A 14,136-nucleotide genomic window follows, 5' to 3' on the forward strand; every position below is an offset into this window, starting at 1 on the left:
TGTAGCTCCCTACCTAAAGACGGGGGACTCTTCAAAGAGTCCGATGAGATTTTCAGGTGTTTTAGAAGAAACAAAATTCTGCTCCAGGCATGCCATCATTTTTAAGACCTATTTTTGCATAACGTGCACGTGGCCGTTTTCCCTTGGTCTCGGTCAGCTTAAAAGTAGATAAAATATATAATAAAATATTCCTCACTGAAATGAATTGGTAAGACATAAAGTTGTTACCACATAAAATTTAAATATTTAGGAAAATTACTTGTGAGGAGTACTTCAAGACAAATTAACAGTAGGCACTTAGATACCCCCCCCCCCCCGGATTGAAAGGTCACATCAATGCCTGTTTGCACTTAAAGGTGGGGTATGAGATGTTTTCTGGAGCATTTTTTATCATATTGTCTGAAAACCTCCTCACGACCCCATTGCACCCACTAAAATAAAATGTTTGGAAAAAAAAAATAATATTTTAGCCCATTGTAGAGGGTGTAGCAAGAGGAAATGTCTGACCAATAGAAGTAATGATGAGAGTTACTTCTATTGGATTCTGACATGCCAATCAACCGTCAGCCCCCCTCACCCCTCCCCCCTGCGCATTCACAGACTCGTGACTCGTTCATGTGTTTTGAAGGCGTGGTTTCGAGGGGTGGGCTGAAGGGAGAGGCAAGGTTGTGTATTTTCAAAAAATATAGCTTGCAGGAACCGTTTTTTCCAAGATCTCATACCCCACCTTTAAGAGTGGCTGAATTTTACCATTTGCACATATTGTGCCTCCTACCGCAAGAGAAGATCGCTTGTTATCCTGTTTGGACCCACTTAGCTGTTTTCTCAAGCTTGCTGTACTGTCTCGTGCAGGCTGAATTGACTGTTTAAAAACGGCCGGGCCTTCCTCTCAGTGTGATACAGGAGCACTTGGCAAGCTCACAGACTGTACAGTGTAATGCAATTCTCTGAGTGGAATGCAGAGTCTAGACAGATGTAGGTCCGTCTCCATCGACATGCCATGAACATCACAGTGCCTGCCTGTCTGTACAGTGCCTGCCTTCCTCAGCTGGGGTGATTAAACAGGGGAATCGAGACTGGCCATAAGTGACTTAGGCCGGCAAAACAGAGACTGTCTACTTTCATCCTGTTTTTCCCTTGCATGTGTCTTCAGCCTGAAAGTGGTCAGCGGTCTCCAGCTAAAGCTTGTCATACAGCTGACGTTGGAAGCCGCCCCTCTGTTACTGCTTGAGAAGCGTGTCAGTGGCTCTAAATAGTTTTCTTTCTCCAAAGCTGGGGGGGGGGTTTGACGTCAATTATAGTGATGGATGGCTGAGGAAAAATGGCTGAACCCAACACACACACACACACACACGACCAGCTCTGACGGGCACGACTCGAATCTCCACTGTCCAGGCTTTCAGTCTTTCAGCATGTGTAACTCTTTGCCTTAGGTGCAGATTCACTCCTATTTGTCCTTGTGAATATTACCCTCTCTGTTTGTCTCCCGTTAGCATCTGTAAATAAATGTTCGTGCCTTTTTCTGTGTCGTGATTTGGCTGAGATTTAGCTCGATGACCTTCGGCAGCCATGCCGTGAGTACAGGTCACCTCGAGCCTGCACATACCACCAAACACTTCCCTGTGAGGTTTGCCAAGAGAGCTTGTCATGTCCTCAGTGGACCGTGGAAGCTTGAAAAGCCAGATGAATGTTTAACTTGCTGGGCTTGTATGTGGAATTTCTTTTCTGTGTGTGTGTGTGTGTGTGTGTGTGTGTGTGTGTGTGTGTGTGTGTGTGTGTGTGTGTGTGTCCTAATGTTGGCACTTTCTCACATTAAGTTTTCAGATCCGCTTGTTTGCACATGTGTGTGTGTATAAAGAGTGAACATGCTCACACATACTGTAGCAGATATGATTGTATTTACAGACACATGGTTTGAACGTTTTAGGGGAAGTTTGTGTGTGTTTTCTTTCGCTTGAATGTGTACACAGTGGGGAAGGATTGATTTATGCCTCTTCCACTGTGTGTACATGCCCTTCAGTTGGATGAGTTGCACAAAGTGATTCTGTGGGTGTGTGAATGAAAAAGCAAAACCTGGATTTCGGTTCTCACACATTTGCACTGATCTAGTTCAACAAATAAATACACAAATTTATGTCCTAAGCTTTACAAATAACTACTGCCTATTCAGGACACAAGTGACCTGAAACCAACTTTCAGCTGAAGTTCACACACAGGATGTGTATTATTATTATTATTATTATTGTGATCAGAGTTGTAAAATGTTTCAGAATTTCAACCCGTCTTTTCAAGCTGCATTTCCCTTTATTACAGTCCAGTTTGACGGGGTGGAAAAGTCTCGAATGTCGCCCACCAAGGACGGCAAAACTCGCCCACTGCAGCGGCATTCCAGTGGCTGTCTGGTCAACACCAAAATGACCTCTGTCGACCACTGCAGCTCCTCTCTCGGTGAACGTATCGACCCTACGATGCCTCTAGAAAGCCAGTTGTGAGTCGGATTATTTTTTCTTTTTTTATATATATATATATATTTTGTGTTCAGGAGCAAGTCTCCCCTCTTTGTTCTAACATATACAGTCTTACCATTTTATTGTTCGTCTCTATTTCTTGCCGTTGACTGTAGTTGGTACCACGGAGCCATCAGCCGAACAGATGCAGAGTCTCTGCTCAGGCTGTGCAAGGAGGCCAGCTACCTTGTGAGAAACAGCGAGACCAGCAAGAACGACTACTCCCTCTCCCTTAAGTAAGGGCAAAACACTAATCACCTAAACGGCTAACAGGATTATCAGATGCAGAGCTGCACGTGACGTGCCTCTGTGAAAATGTAACCTGAAAAATGCTCGACATGGTCTTGCCCGTTTGGCCGATACAGATTTTGAGATTAAAGTGTATTTTGAATGATTTGTTCACCGTGAACAAGTTGTGTACCTGTTCTCTGTTGGTCTGCTGACTGCGTCTTTTCTGTATGGTAATACTTTTCACCCCTCAGACCTCTGTCTACCTCCTACTGTACAACCTGCCCCTGCTTTGTCCTCCATCTCTCCTTGGTAACCCCCCTCTGACAGCATCGGCTTCTTCATTTGCTGATGTGCCGGCAACTTGGTTAAAGACGCCCTTTTTTGGCGACCCCCTGCTCACGCTGCTTCCAGCAGAGGGTTCAAAGGAGCAAGTTTGATTGCTTTAGTCTGCAGTGTGACATTTGGAAGAGGTTACTTCAGCTTCAAGGCCCGCAATGCAGTCACATCCCATCCTTTTGAAGAGAATGTGCAGCTTCAGTGTTTTTTTTTTGGGGGGGGGGGGGGGGGGGTTTCAAGGTTTTTCGCTACCGGGTGTCAGATCCAGGTACTATGGCAACAGTGTGAGAAACAAAAGCAGAAATTTGTAACTATACACCAAAATCAGGTGTAGTTAAGTCGCTAGTAGCTATGAAACCTTAGTATCTTTGTTAGCATATTATATTTGAACAATTACGTCAGACACTCATGGCATTTAGAAAAATCTCACCAACAGTTTGTCAACCTTAAGATGGGATTTGCCTTTGTTACAGCAGATATCCTCTTGCTGGAGGCTTGTATGTCTTGGAGAATAAATACAAATCTGTTCACTGCTCATGCAGTTTTCTCCATGCCACTGTCACTGCTTCCCTCATTTGGATGATCACGTGATTATGCTCATGTCGTTGCTTATCTTTTTTGGTGAGATGAAAAGATTTACTAAATGATGACAGCTACCCAGGGTGTGTGACAGGTTAAGTAATAACTAAACACGTGCTTGGGATATTTTTTCTTAATTATGGCTCTGTAAGTCACCATAGTATATTTCCTGTAGGATGAAAAGATTGAAGAGCATTTGAAGTTGGGACGTTGACTTTCAAGTCAAAAATATTGCATTTAAGGTTTAGGAATTTGAATTATTTGAGATATTTGTGCAACATAACAGGAGGAGAAGTTGAACAAATCCGCACAACTTAAAAAGAAAAAGTTCATCTTCTACATTTTTGTGGTCTCTTTGTGTTATATTCCCCATCTTCGCCCTTTAATATCAGTTGTGTTGATTGTTAAAGATGCTTTTGGTGTGCTGCAGTGGTCTGAATCTCCGCTGACGGCGTGTCACTGCACAGCTCTGTCACGTATTCGAAACGAACACTGTGACCGAGTGGCAGCATAAGCCATGCGTGCCAACTCCAGTACAACGATTCCACTCGTCTTACACAAGATGTTGTATTTCTTCAGATCACGAGTCTTTTTTTTTTTTTTTTCCATCATTCTTTTGCAAACCGATCTTAGACTCATCTCTCTAAAGAACACTTTTAAAGAAATGCTCTGGCTTTTTAAGTAGTTTCCTGGAAAAGTCTGATATCGCCTTTGTGATTTGTACCTCGTGGCGAGCCCCCTGTATTTGCTCCGGTAAATTCTTTTCTTTGTGGTGGACGTAATCAGGTGTCCACCTCCTGGGGAGTGCTCTTCAGCTGGCCAGATGTCGTGGAGGGTAGTTTTTTCTTTAACACGGAAAGGACCTTGTGATGATCCATCAGCGTTGTCTTCTGTACATATTCAGCCCTTTTAATGTTGTCACGCATTCCTCCTCTGGAAAGTCATTTTAAATAACTGAATATGGCCCACAGTCTTTGGAACTAGAGGGGATATAGATTTATTATCATCAATATAGATTCTGGGTAGAAATACATTACTTAACACTCAAATAGATACATACCAGTAGCACACATACATTCCGTATCATTAGGAGTCAAATGGTAAGTTATGAAGCATACATGTAATAAATAGTAGGGATTTTTTTTCTTGTTGGTCTAGTTGTGCCAACACATTTTAAGTATAATAGTGAAAAAGAGCCAAGCTAACGCTGAGGGCTTTACCGCCCCAAATATGTCTCTTTTTTTTTTCCCCAGACTGAACTCAACCAGGGATATGACATGAATTAGACAAATTTTTTTTCTTTATTCTGGAGTTCCAGCATTCCAGCAACAGAGATGTCCAAATGACCCTTACTAATGGTCGGCACAATTAGAGCTAATATGTGAAGTATAGTTAGCTAGCTAGCTTTACTGATGGGCAGTAGTTGGCCTGTGCCTCTATGGTAGCTACTGTATTGAGCATCTTTAACCAAGTCATCGGATGACTTCTGTATTGTTGATGTTGATGATCTGTTTCTATCTGTGCGCTGAAATGATTTAACCCGTGACTCTACGAAGAACTATAGAATATTACAGAACATGACCTACGCGTTCCTTCAACAGACCTGTCGGTGGTTTGCCTGAAAGATTTCTGTCCTTTTAGGGATGAAACAAGTTGACATTTATAAGGCAAGTTTTAACGACAGCAGATGTTGAAAGTATAGCGAAAAGAACAACTTATCCACGATAATTTATTCTCTTCATTGGGGTTAGTGCATTCTTTTGCTGGGCACGTTTTAAAGTTGCATATTTTCTCATTATGTGTTTTGGTGACATATGTCATGTGATACCTGCGTCGCAATTCCTGCTGGCTGAATAGATGCATTGAAAACACCTGCTGCACAATTACAAAACAGGCGTATCATCTGCAAAGAATGAAGGTTTCTGCCGTTGAACCTTCAGGTGCAAATTTGATTTTGATAGAGAGACTGTATGTGACATCGTCAGAGATGTCTCAGTACTCGCAGTATGCCACAGGAGACACGATGTCTGGCCAGACATTAATGTCCTTTTTCAACCGACCAGATCACAGAGTTCCCTGTCGAGACCGGTCGTCTTTCGTTTAAGATGATATTCACTCTTTATACTCCAAATCCCACGTCTGTCAGAGAAAGCCATGTAGACTGTTTTCCTGTCGAGAGAGCCGGATGTGTGTCTTTGTGGAACAGTGACGTGGATGCATTCCCTCCATTGTGTAAGGCACTTCATAGATTTCCCAGGACATCATGTTGTGGCTGCGGCATCAATCACGTTAAGCCCGTAGAACCATCTCATTCATGGAATGACGGGTGCCGCCCCCTAACAGGCTCCGAGTTCAGCATTCACCCACAAGTGCTCCCCCACTGCTGCCATGGAAAATGAGCTGAAACCCAAGGTGAAGGTACTCCATGTCTGAGGCCGCTGAAAAATGTATGAGGCCATGAGGTGGCCCAAATGTGTATTGCATTATTGATAAAGACAGGCATCCCTGAGACCACCCGCTTCTCGAGTCCTCTGGCTGGAATGGACAGCTTTTTCCATCCGTTTTGCCATACACGCCCTTTTTTCTCTGTTTCTGTTCCCTGCACCTCCTCGTCTCCTTCCTTTCTTCTCCCTTTCAGGTGGAACATATCCAACCCCTCGTGAGTTTCTCAGACGGAGCTGTCATCCTGTTTCTCTTCTCGCGAGGGACCTCTGCACAGCTTGTTTCCGCTGTCTGAGGGGAGACACGGTTAGAGAAATAAGAAAAGGGATTCAGTTTAACACAAGAGTGCAAATAAACTGAAAAGTAAAATCGAAAGCACTCTGCAAAAAGTATTTCCCCATATTTATGGGTATGCTCATCATCCTGATTGGACTTAATTGTGCTGTTTTTAATCAGCTATGACCCACAAGTTGATAGGGATCGTCCCAGAAAGGCTCATTGAATTTGTCCTCATATAAGATTATAGGACACGAACAGTATCTGATGTCCAGTGACGCTTAAAAAGATTGCGCGTTCTGCAAAGGGTTATTATCATTTTGGCCTCCAGTTGCAGTGAATTCATAACACTGAGAGCATCATTCACAAAGCAATATGTTGGAGGTGGAGATAAGCTGTCAGGCTCTTCCTGCTATGAGTGCTATTTGGTTCAAATCAAAGTCATAAACCTCAATAAACACGACAGCAGACCTCCCCGGTGAGATTCATCCTGATTACGCAAATGCAGGTCCACAAACACAGGGACACGAAAACACCACAAAGGCCTGTCAACTCAAAAACAGCCTCATATTCATTTTATCAACAACAGTGCTGCGTTGCTCCGTTGTCCTGGTTTCCGTCTCCGCGGGACTGTAACACGATAAGCAGCTCCGAACACTGACTGGAAAACCTGCTGGGAATCTAAAAATGATGGTATTGATGTGTTTGCCTTTTTAAGCGTGGCTCCGTGTAACCTAACATCTCTTGCTCCCAGCGCTCCTGGTGAAGATTCATCAAATTCACTTTGCAGGGAAGAAATTTATTTATTTATTTCTCAAATAAGCTTTGATGGGCGCCGCTTGCAGAATCATCAAACCAGAAAAGACCTGCAGCAGGAGAAATTCGTCCTGCGTTCCTCAAATCATGATGAACTTTTTAACGACGTGCTGGGATATCGCATCCTGCGGCGCAGTAATGGAGAAGTCTGATAGTTTGTTTACATCAGTTTTATGGCTCAGCAGCACTCTACCTCATTTCGTCTATAAAAAAAAGCTTTTAAGCTTTGAAATACTTCAGCCATCCCCACCCGTTTCCATACAAAGTGCATAGTCATCATGAATTTCTTTCTCTGTTATCTCTAAATGAACTATCACAGTTCTTAAAGCGGGATTGGGCTCAGTTGATGAAATCAGTTTTATTATATCCTTATTTTTGATGGGTCTTTTTTAATTGAGCCTTGTAGATTTGTAAGTTTTGTTTATCGCTGTTTTATCCTTTCTCTCTTTGCATCAGAGAGTGAACACCATCGCTGGCTTTAAACACGCAGTGAAGTGAGGAGTTAAGAGTGGCCGCACACTTACGGTGCCTGAAGCCAAATCCGCGCTCCTGCTCATCACAGATAAGGCGCTACAACTACGTGCACCAATTTGCAGTAGGAATACGTTCGTTAACTGTAAAAAGTGGGAGTTCTGCGTTTCGTAATCCTGGAATAGAAACAAAGGCACGTGACCAAGGTTGTAAATCTCTGCGTCTGCATCTTCCGAGGAACAGAAATGTGTGCTCGTGTCTGCTGCTGACACGATAACATCTCCCCATCCTCTGGTTTTGTTGATGGTAAAATGAATATTTCTGCTACTTCAAACCTCATGTCCACTTACCCACTGCCTGCCCTTGGTCATAAGAGTCATATTCCATGAGTTTGACACACACATGATGCAAAATGCTCAAAATTACCAGCTTACCAACCCAGCTGGGTCAGTAAAAAATAGGCTTAGATATGAAGTTTTCCTTCATTTTTCCTTTTCCTTGGTAAAAACATCATAGCAGAAACAGGGTTTCCATTTGCTTTTAATGCTTTTCCATGAGCTTTTAAAAAAAAAAATAAAATAAAATAAAAAAAACTGAAACGATGCAGAACAGGTGGAAGTGTAATGAGCTGGAAACAAGCGCTGCATGTTATGTACAGGACATGCCATCGTGTCTGAGGCTAGTGCTTGAGCCAACAGCAATCATAACGTCTTAGAGGCATTAGCTGCTGATTGAAGGAGCAATTATGCTAATGTTTTGGGGATTTTTTGGAGGGAAAATGTATCCTAAGTGTATATTTGCAGGCCGTGGGGGAACATTTGTTTTGTATCGGGCCCCCTCGCTAAAGCTTACTGTCGCGTCACTTAACGTCTAAAAAGTCATTTTCTATTTTAAAGCAGAAGATTACTGGCAAGCTGTAAAATGCATCGATCGAAGGCTCAGAGAAACACACGGGGGGCTTTTAATTTGCTGTGCATTTATTGGCGTGGCTTAAGTGATTTATCTGGAGGGTTCATTAGCCTCATCCTTACACTCTGCTTGAGAAAGGCAGCAACCTTAAGAAACTTTCCTTTTAGCCTTTTAGACTCCTTTTAGGCCCCCCCCCCCCCCCCCCCCCCCCGGGCGGCTTCAGAGTTATCAGTCGTTGGAGAACCCAGTAGGAACTACTTTTAGCTTTCAGCATTATTAATAAGTGTCCAAGGACAGATATTAATATTTAATCAAATTATGAATGAAGATTATTAATGACAAATCGCCAACTGTTAAATCAAGAACTAATGACCAAAACAAGTACCGGCGTCATGAACTTGTTAAACTGATGCAGAAATGATGGAGCAGACAGTAAAAGTTTGACTCTGAGCTTTGACCGTTGCATCCGGCAGTTATTAGAATACATACACAATGATCACATGTCATATCTCCTTCAAATAGCACTGTAATAAATATCAAAACTTAGCTACAAGAAATGAAAATCAATTATACCGCCGGCAATAAACACTCGGGCCTTTTCTAATCCGAAATGACAATGCATTAGAGAGCTGGACAGCCAGCGTGATGAGTGTGGGCGAGTGTGTGTTTTTACAGCACGTTGCCTTTGATCGTGGTCTTAAATGATTGTGTAATCCAGACTTGATACCATTCCGGAAGTGATGAAGTAATTGAGACTCACTTCGAACATGAGACCAGTGAAATGTTATTGCCGAAATTAAAAGATACGACACAGCGCCATCATGAGGTTGGAGGTATTTAAACATCTGATGGATTATCTGCGCACTTTAAATGTGAGGTCACCATGATCATCAAATGCTTTGCCTGTTTTTTTTTTTTTTTGCTTAACGATGGGCAGCACACCAAAACTCTACAGGCAGGTGGCTGTGGTTTGAGCCACATCGAAGTGGCTCAAAGCCAGCCTTATAGCCATTCAGTGGTTGTGCTTCTCTCAAACACTTTCATGGGTTAAAAGGAGGTTAATTCTCCATGATGAGTGATGTACTTGAAATGCGAGGCGTCTTCAGGTTATTGTTTCAAAACTGAGAGGATCTTAAAACTAGATAAATCGAGCAACAATAACTGTAATATTTCAACATCCATTCAGTGGGCTGCAATGAGTTTGGTTTCCAATAGGAGTGTTGATATGGGCATTAGTCTCCAATTAGGACTTTGGTGCTTCCTCCTTGGCATATTTTTCATTTTTCCTCTAAAATATCCCAGCATTTAGCAGATAAATTAGCACTACCATGAGGTTGGAATTTGCATTTTTGAGTAAACTGTCTGTACATCAGTTGTGCGTATTACCATGACAACCACTACAGGACCAGCTGAATAAACTTTCGTGATCCCCTGACTGATTCCTGATTAGCAAATGTTGGCATGCTAACAGCCTGCCATGGTAAGCAGTGTATCTGCCAATCATCAGCGTATCATTTTTAATCTCGTTTTAATTGAGCTAACTATATTCTCTGTCCTTCTCTCTTGCCCTACTCTGTTTCCAGGAGCAGCCAGGGCTTCATGCACATGAAGCTGTCGCGGACGAAGGAGAACAAGTACATCCTGGGCCAGAACAGCTGCCCTTTGGACAGCGTACCCGAGATCATCCATTTCTACTCCAGCCGCAAGCTGCCCATCAAGGGCGCCGAACACATGTCCCTGCTCTACCCTGTAGCCATCAGGACACTATAGTGCTCTCGGTCACTTGCAGGCGTCTGCCCCTTCAGAACTCTTTGGGCCACCCTGCGGCTCCACGCTTCCCCGTCCCTCCGGACAGAACCAGTAAGGCTCACGTCAACGGGAAGATGAAGAGTGGCATCTGAAAACTGCTGATCCTGACTCACCTCACTGGCCAACAGCTTCCAGACCCTGTGTCAAAGGCCTCCTGCATCTCATACAGAGTCAACACGGCAAACATATTTCATTATTTTATTGTATTTTATTTTATTTATGACGGACATCCATTCATCACATCAGAGACTATCTGAGGAAGATCATTTCAGTGATTGTTGAGCTGATTACCCATAGCACTTAACACTCAAAGAAAAGAGAGGTACAACATATCACATGTCGCTGGGTTCAACTTTTGATCAACTATTGTACCTTTTTCCTAAGTGCACAGCCTGACAGCTGTACGAGCTTCTCATTTGGACATGTTCTGTTCTTCTTGTAGTCGTATTTTCTAAAGGGGACTTGAAGATTGTGAGGGAAGCATCATTTACGACACGTGTAGAGCGATTATCGTCCTCGTGGGCCCCGTACCGCGGCCAGCATATTGAATAAAGTGACCGAACATGAATGGTGCGTCCCCAGCTGTGAGGACACACCGGGCCTGTGCGCGCTGCAGACTGATCTCTCTATGTTGTCATAGTGCATGTTGTCTGCTATCCATCACCGAGTGGGTGTATCACACCAGTGACAGTGTAAGTACCACACTGGTGAGACAGGCAGGAAAGCATGATGGATGGGTCGAGCCATCTGACACAGTACAATTGGCAGAGGCTGGAGACCAGAGCCTGTCCAAATGGACCAAATTACCCCACCCCCCACCCCGTAGAATGGCTTTACATTGGGAGAATGAAATATGCCTGCATTGTCTACCTCAGAAAATCAATTTCATTCGCCCATCTCCAGATCAATAGGTACAATGGGATTGCAGACATCGATCTGTTCTCCCTGCGACATTCCCAATTCCCTTAAAACTGTGCTGTTGGTTTCAGGAATATGTTTTTTTTTTTTTTTTTTAAATACAGTTAATCAGAGTGATGAAATTGAGCAGATTTTTTTTTTTTTTTTTTTCCAGATCAGCAATTGTCTGTATAGTCACTGTTATAATACTGTGTGATGTCAGTAACAAATGTTTGTTTAATGCCTTATAATGCATGGGTCAGTTCAGTCCGCTAGATCAGCTTGTTTCCAGTTCTGCTTTTAACGATTGTTCTGTGACTGTAATTTATTCTGGGGTAATTATTACTGGCGTGCTCCTGCTTTGTGATTGACCCATCAGCCCGCTCGCCCTCATCGCCCTGTGCCGATGTGATCGTGTTTTTTGGGACTTTCCCTCCAGTCACTTTTGCGGTGGCGCTTTGAATTTAAGTTTGTTTCCTGTTCTGCTAAGTGCTCGCTTGCCTCGGCCGCCCCACTCTTGACTCTGCGACCATTAACTGCCAAGCCTCGTGCGAGAGATGATGGCGTACCCTCCCTCCCTCTAACCCCCCCACATCGATCACAGTGCTGTCTGTCCAACCAGATAAACACCTTCCTTCAACCCGTCACCCTTCCGCTTCGCAGCAAAACCTCCAGATGTCCATGCACGTGTGAATGTGAGTGTGTCCTACGCGATGATCACGTGGGCGCCTGAATGCATACGAGAATGTGCGCACAGTGAGAGTTCCAGTGTGTTTCTAACCCTGCTGTTACCTGCGGACAGCTTGTGCTCAAAGCTCTTTGGTTCTAAACTTTCTGTCTTCATTCTTCAATCCCACTTTGGGAGCAACGCTCAGAGATTTTTGTCCTTTTAGCCCCCCCCCCTGCAGTTTACTATCGAGTCAATGATATTTCTATCGATCAGTTGGAGCCACAAGCAGCTGATACGCTCATAGTATAGCATCATGACATCATCCTAATGAGACGGCCTAATGCATGTCTTATGAGTTGCATGATTCACTGATTTCTAGCGAGTAAGTAAACGTGAAAATGTAGTGCGTGGGAGGCCATGGCAGAAAATGACACTATCAATCAGAAACGGACCTTTTAGCAAGCACGACACACTCTATATATATATATAAGTCCAATGCATATTGGACTTTGATCATTTATCTGCTGTGTGCTATGCAACTATACTATTCTAACTGCAGGCACTGAAGGGAAGATGATAGGAGTGTGTGCCTCTGCCTCGGAGAGATGTTCATGACTAATGTGATGGTACAACATGTCCACCAGGAGGAGATGGAATCAGCAGCGTGGCATGATCAGCGGTGCAGCAAGTGAGCAGACGGACGGCGCTGTCAACAGATCAGTGTGTCTAATGAGCGTGCCTCTTCAGGTTTTTACCGAGGAACAGTATGTTGTCAAAGTTGGACCTATGTATTCCCTTGAGGGAAGTCATCCTGGGAAGGAATGCAAATTAGAAAACTAAACTATGTGTGATTATATATCCCTTTATGTTGCAAATGTTCACTGTTTGGTAGATCAAATACTGACTGTAGAGTCTTTATTTAGTTACCGCTGCTGATGAGCATTAAGGGCCTGCGTGTGATGGCCGCACTGCCTGGAGAGAAGCCTTAGCTTTGGAGAAAGGGGAACTGGAGAAATGTAGGGGACGAATAAGGGAGCCACAGAGGGAAGGGTGTTCTGACAGGGGGGAGGGATTTGCTGCAGTAAGCAGGCACACTCTCGACATCCCGGTATTTCTAAAACCTGACGGGGCCCTTCTCCTCCCTCAGAAGTGTCTTAAAGCTTGTGCGTGAACGTGTGTATCAACACACAGTTGTGCATGCGTGAAGCAGTGTTTGTTAAGGGTGCAATTGCGTGTGTGCGTGCGTGCGTGTGTGCGTGTGTTCTGGTGTGAGCAGCCATCAGCCATTGACTTGCCCCGAGTGTATCTTGTGTCTAGCTTTACTGTGGTAAAGTGGCATGTATGAGTTTTCTTTGTGTTCATTTTCGTGCCACGTATGTATGCACTACTATAACACATCTCTGTATAGTCCCTCATGGCCAAATGTATATACTGAATGTATTGTATGGGGACGTAGAGGCACCACGGTGCAAAAATAAAGTTGGGTTTATGAGTTTAAGGTGCGAGGTGCTAGTTTGATTTCCCCCTTTCTTTTCTGTCTGTTCACACAAACTCACCACAGTAAAGCACAGACATCATTACAAGATTCATTACCCTTCCAGTACCTCCACCATCATCAGTTACCATGGTGAAGCACTCGATAAGTAGGGAATAGCGACCATTGTTTGAGTCAAGGACAGAATGCCGGAGCTATTATCAAGCCAGTCATTCAACACTTGCTCTCTATTGATCCACTTTGTTGCTCAGTCTTGTGATATATTTTTTCCAGCAGCATGTGCTTGATATGTCTGTGACTTATTTCATAATTCGTATATATTTCGCTGTCACACCTTTTATTTTCTAGTTACGTTTAAAGCAAATGAGCAGTGTCTCTCCATGCTGTACACCTATTGAAAATTGCTCTTCAAGAGCTTAGCACAAGACGGATGACCCGATTCTTTTTTTTTTTTTTTTTTTTTTTTTTTTTTTTTTTTTCTTTTTTCAAAAGGCATCAAGCTAAAGATGACATATTTCTGTCACAGGAGCAAAACAGGATCTTTCTGTTCTTTGGGGGCATTTTTCACCCATTTTTCCTGTAAATGGCTTCGATCTCAGAGATTCACGAATGCCCTACGCTTTTTTTTTTTTGTAGGTCTACGGATTTTTATTGAAACTGAGGGACTGCGGTCTCAGCGCAGGATATTTTGGCCACAA

At 43.5% G+C, this 14,136-nt stretch overlaps 1 protein-coding gene across 5 annotated transcripts in view; it reads left to right on the forward strand.

The window, feature by feature from the left end:
• shf (Src homology 2 domain containing F) overlaps positions 1 to 13,441 on the forward strand; it is a 90,814-nt gene extending 77,373 nt beyond the window's left edge. For all 5 annotated transcript variants that reach the window (XM_075464097.1, XM_075464123.1, XM_075464106.1 and 2 more), the window contains 3 exons: positions 2,314 to 2,488; positions 2,624 to 2,743; positions 10,151 to 13,441. In XM_075464097.1, coding sequence (XP_075320212.1) covers positions 2,314 to 2,488; positions 2,624 to 2,743; positions 10,151 to 10,337 — 482 coding nt within the window. In that variant the 3' untranslated portion in view covers positions 10,338 to 13,441. The remainder of the gene's footprint in view (positions 1 to 2,313; positions 2,489 to 2,623; positions 2,744 to 10,150) is intronic.
• The last annotated feature ends 695 nt before the right edge of the window (positions 13,442 to 14,136 follow it).

The sequence above is a fragment of the Odontesthes bonariensis genome, chromosome 1 (genome assembly GCF_027942865.1).
Source record: "Odontesthes bonariensis isolate fOdoBon6 chromosome 1, fOdoBon6.hap1, whole genome shotgun sequence".
NCBI classification, from domain to species: Eukaryota; Metazoa; Chordata; class Actinopteri; order Atheriniformes; family Atherinopsidae; genus Odontesthes; species Odontesthes bonariensis.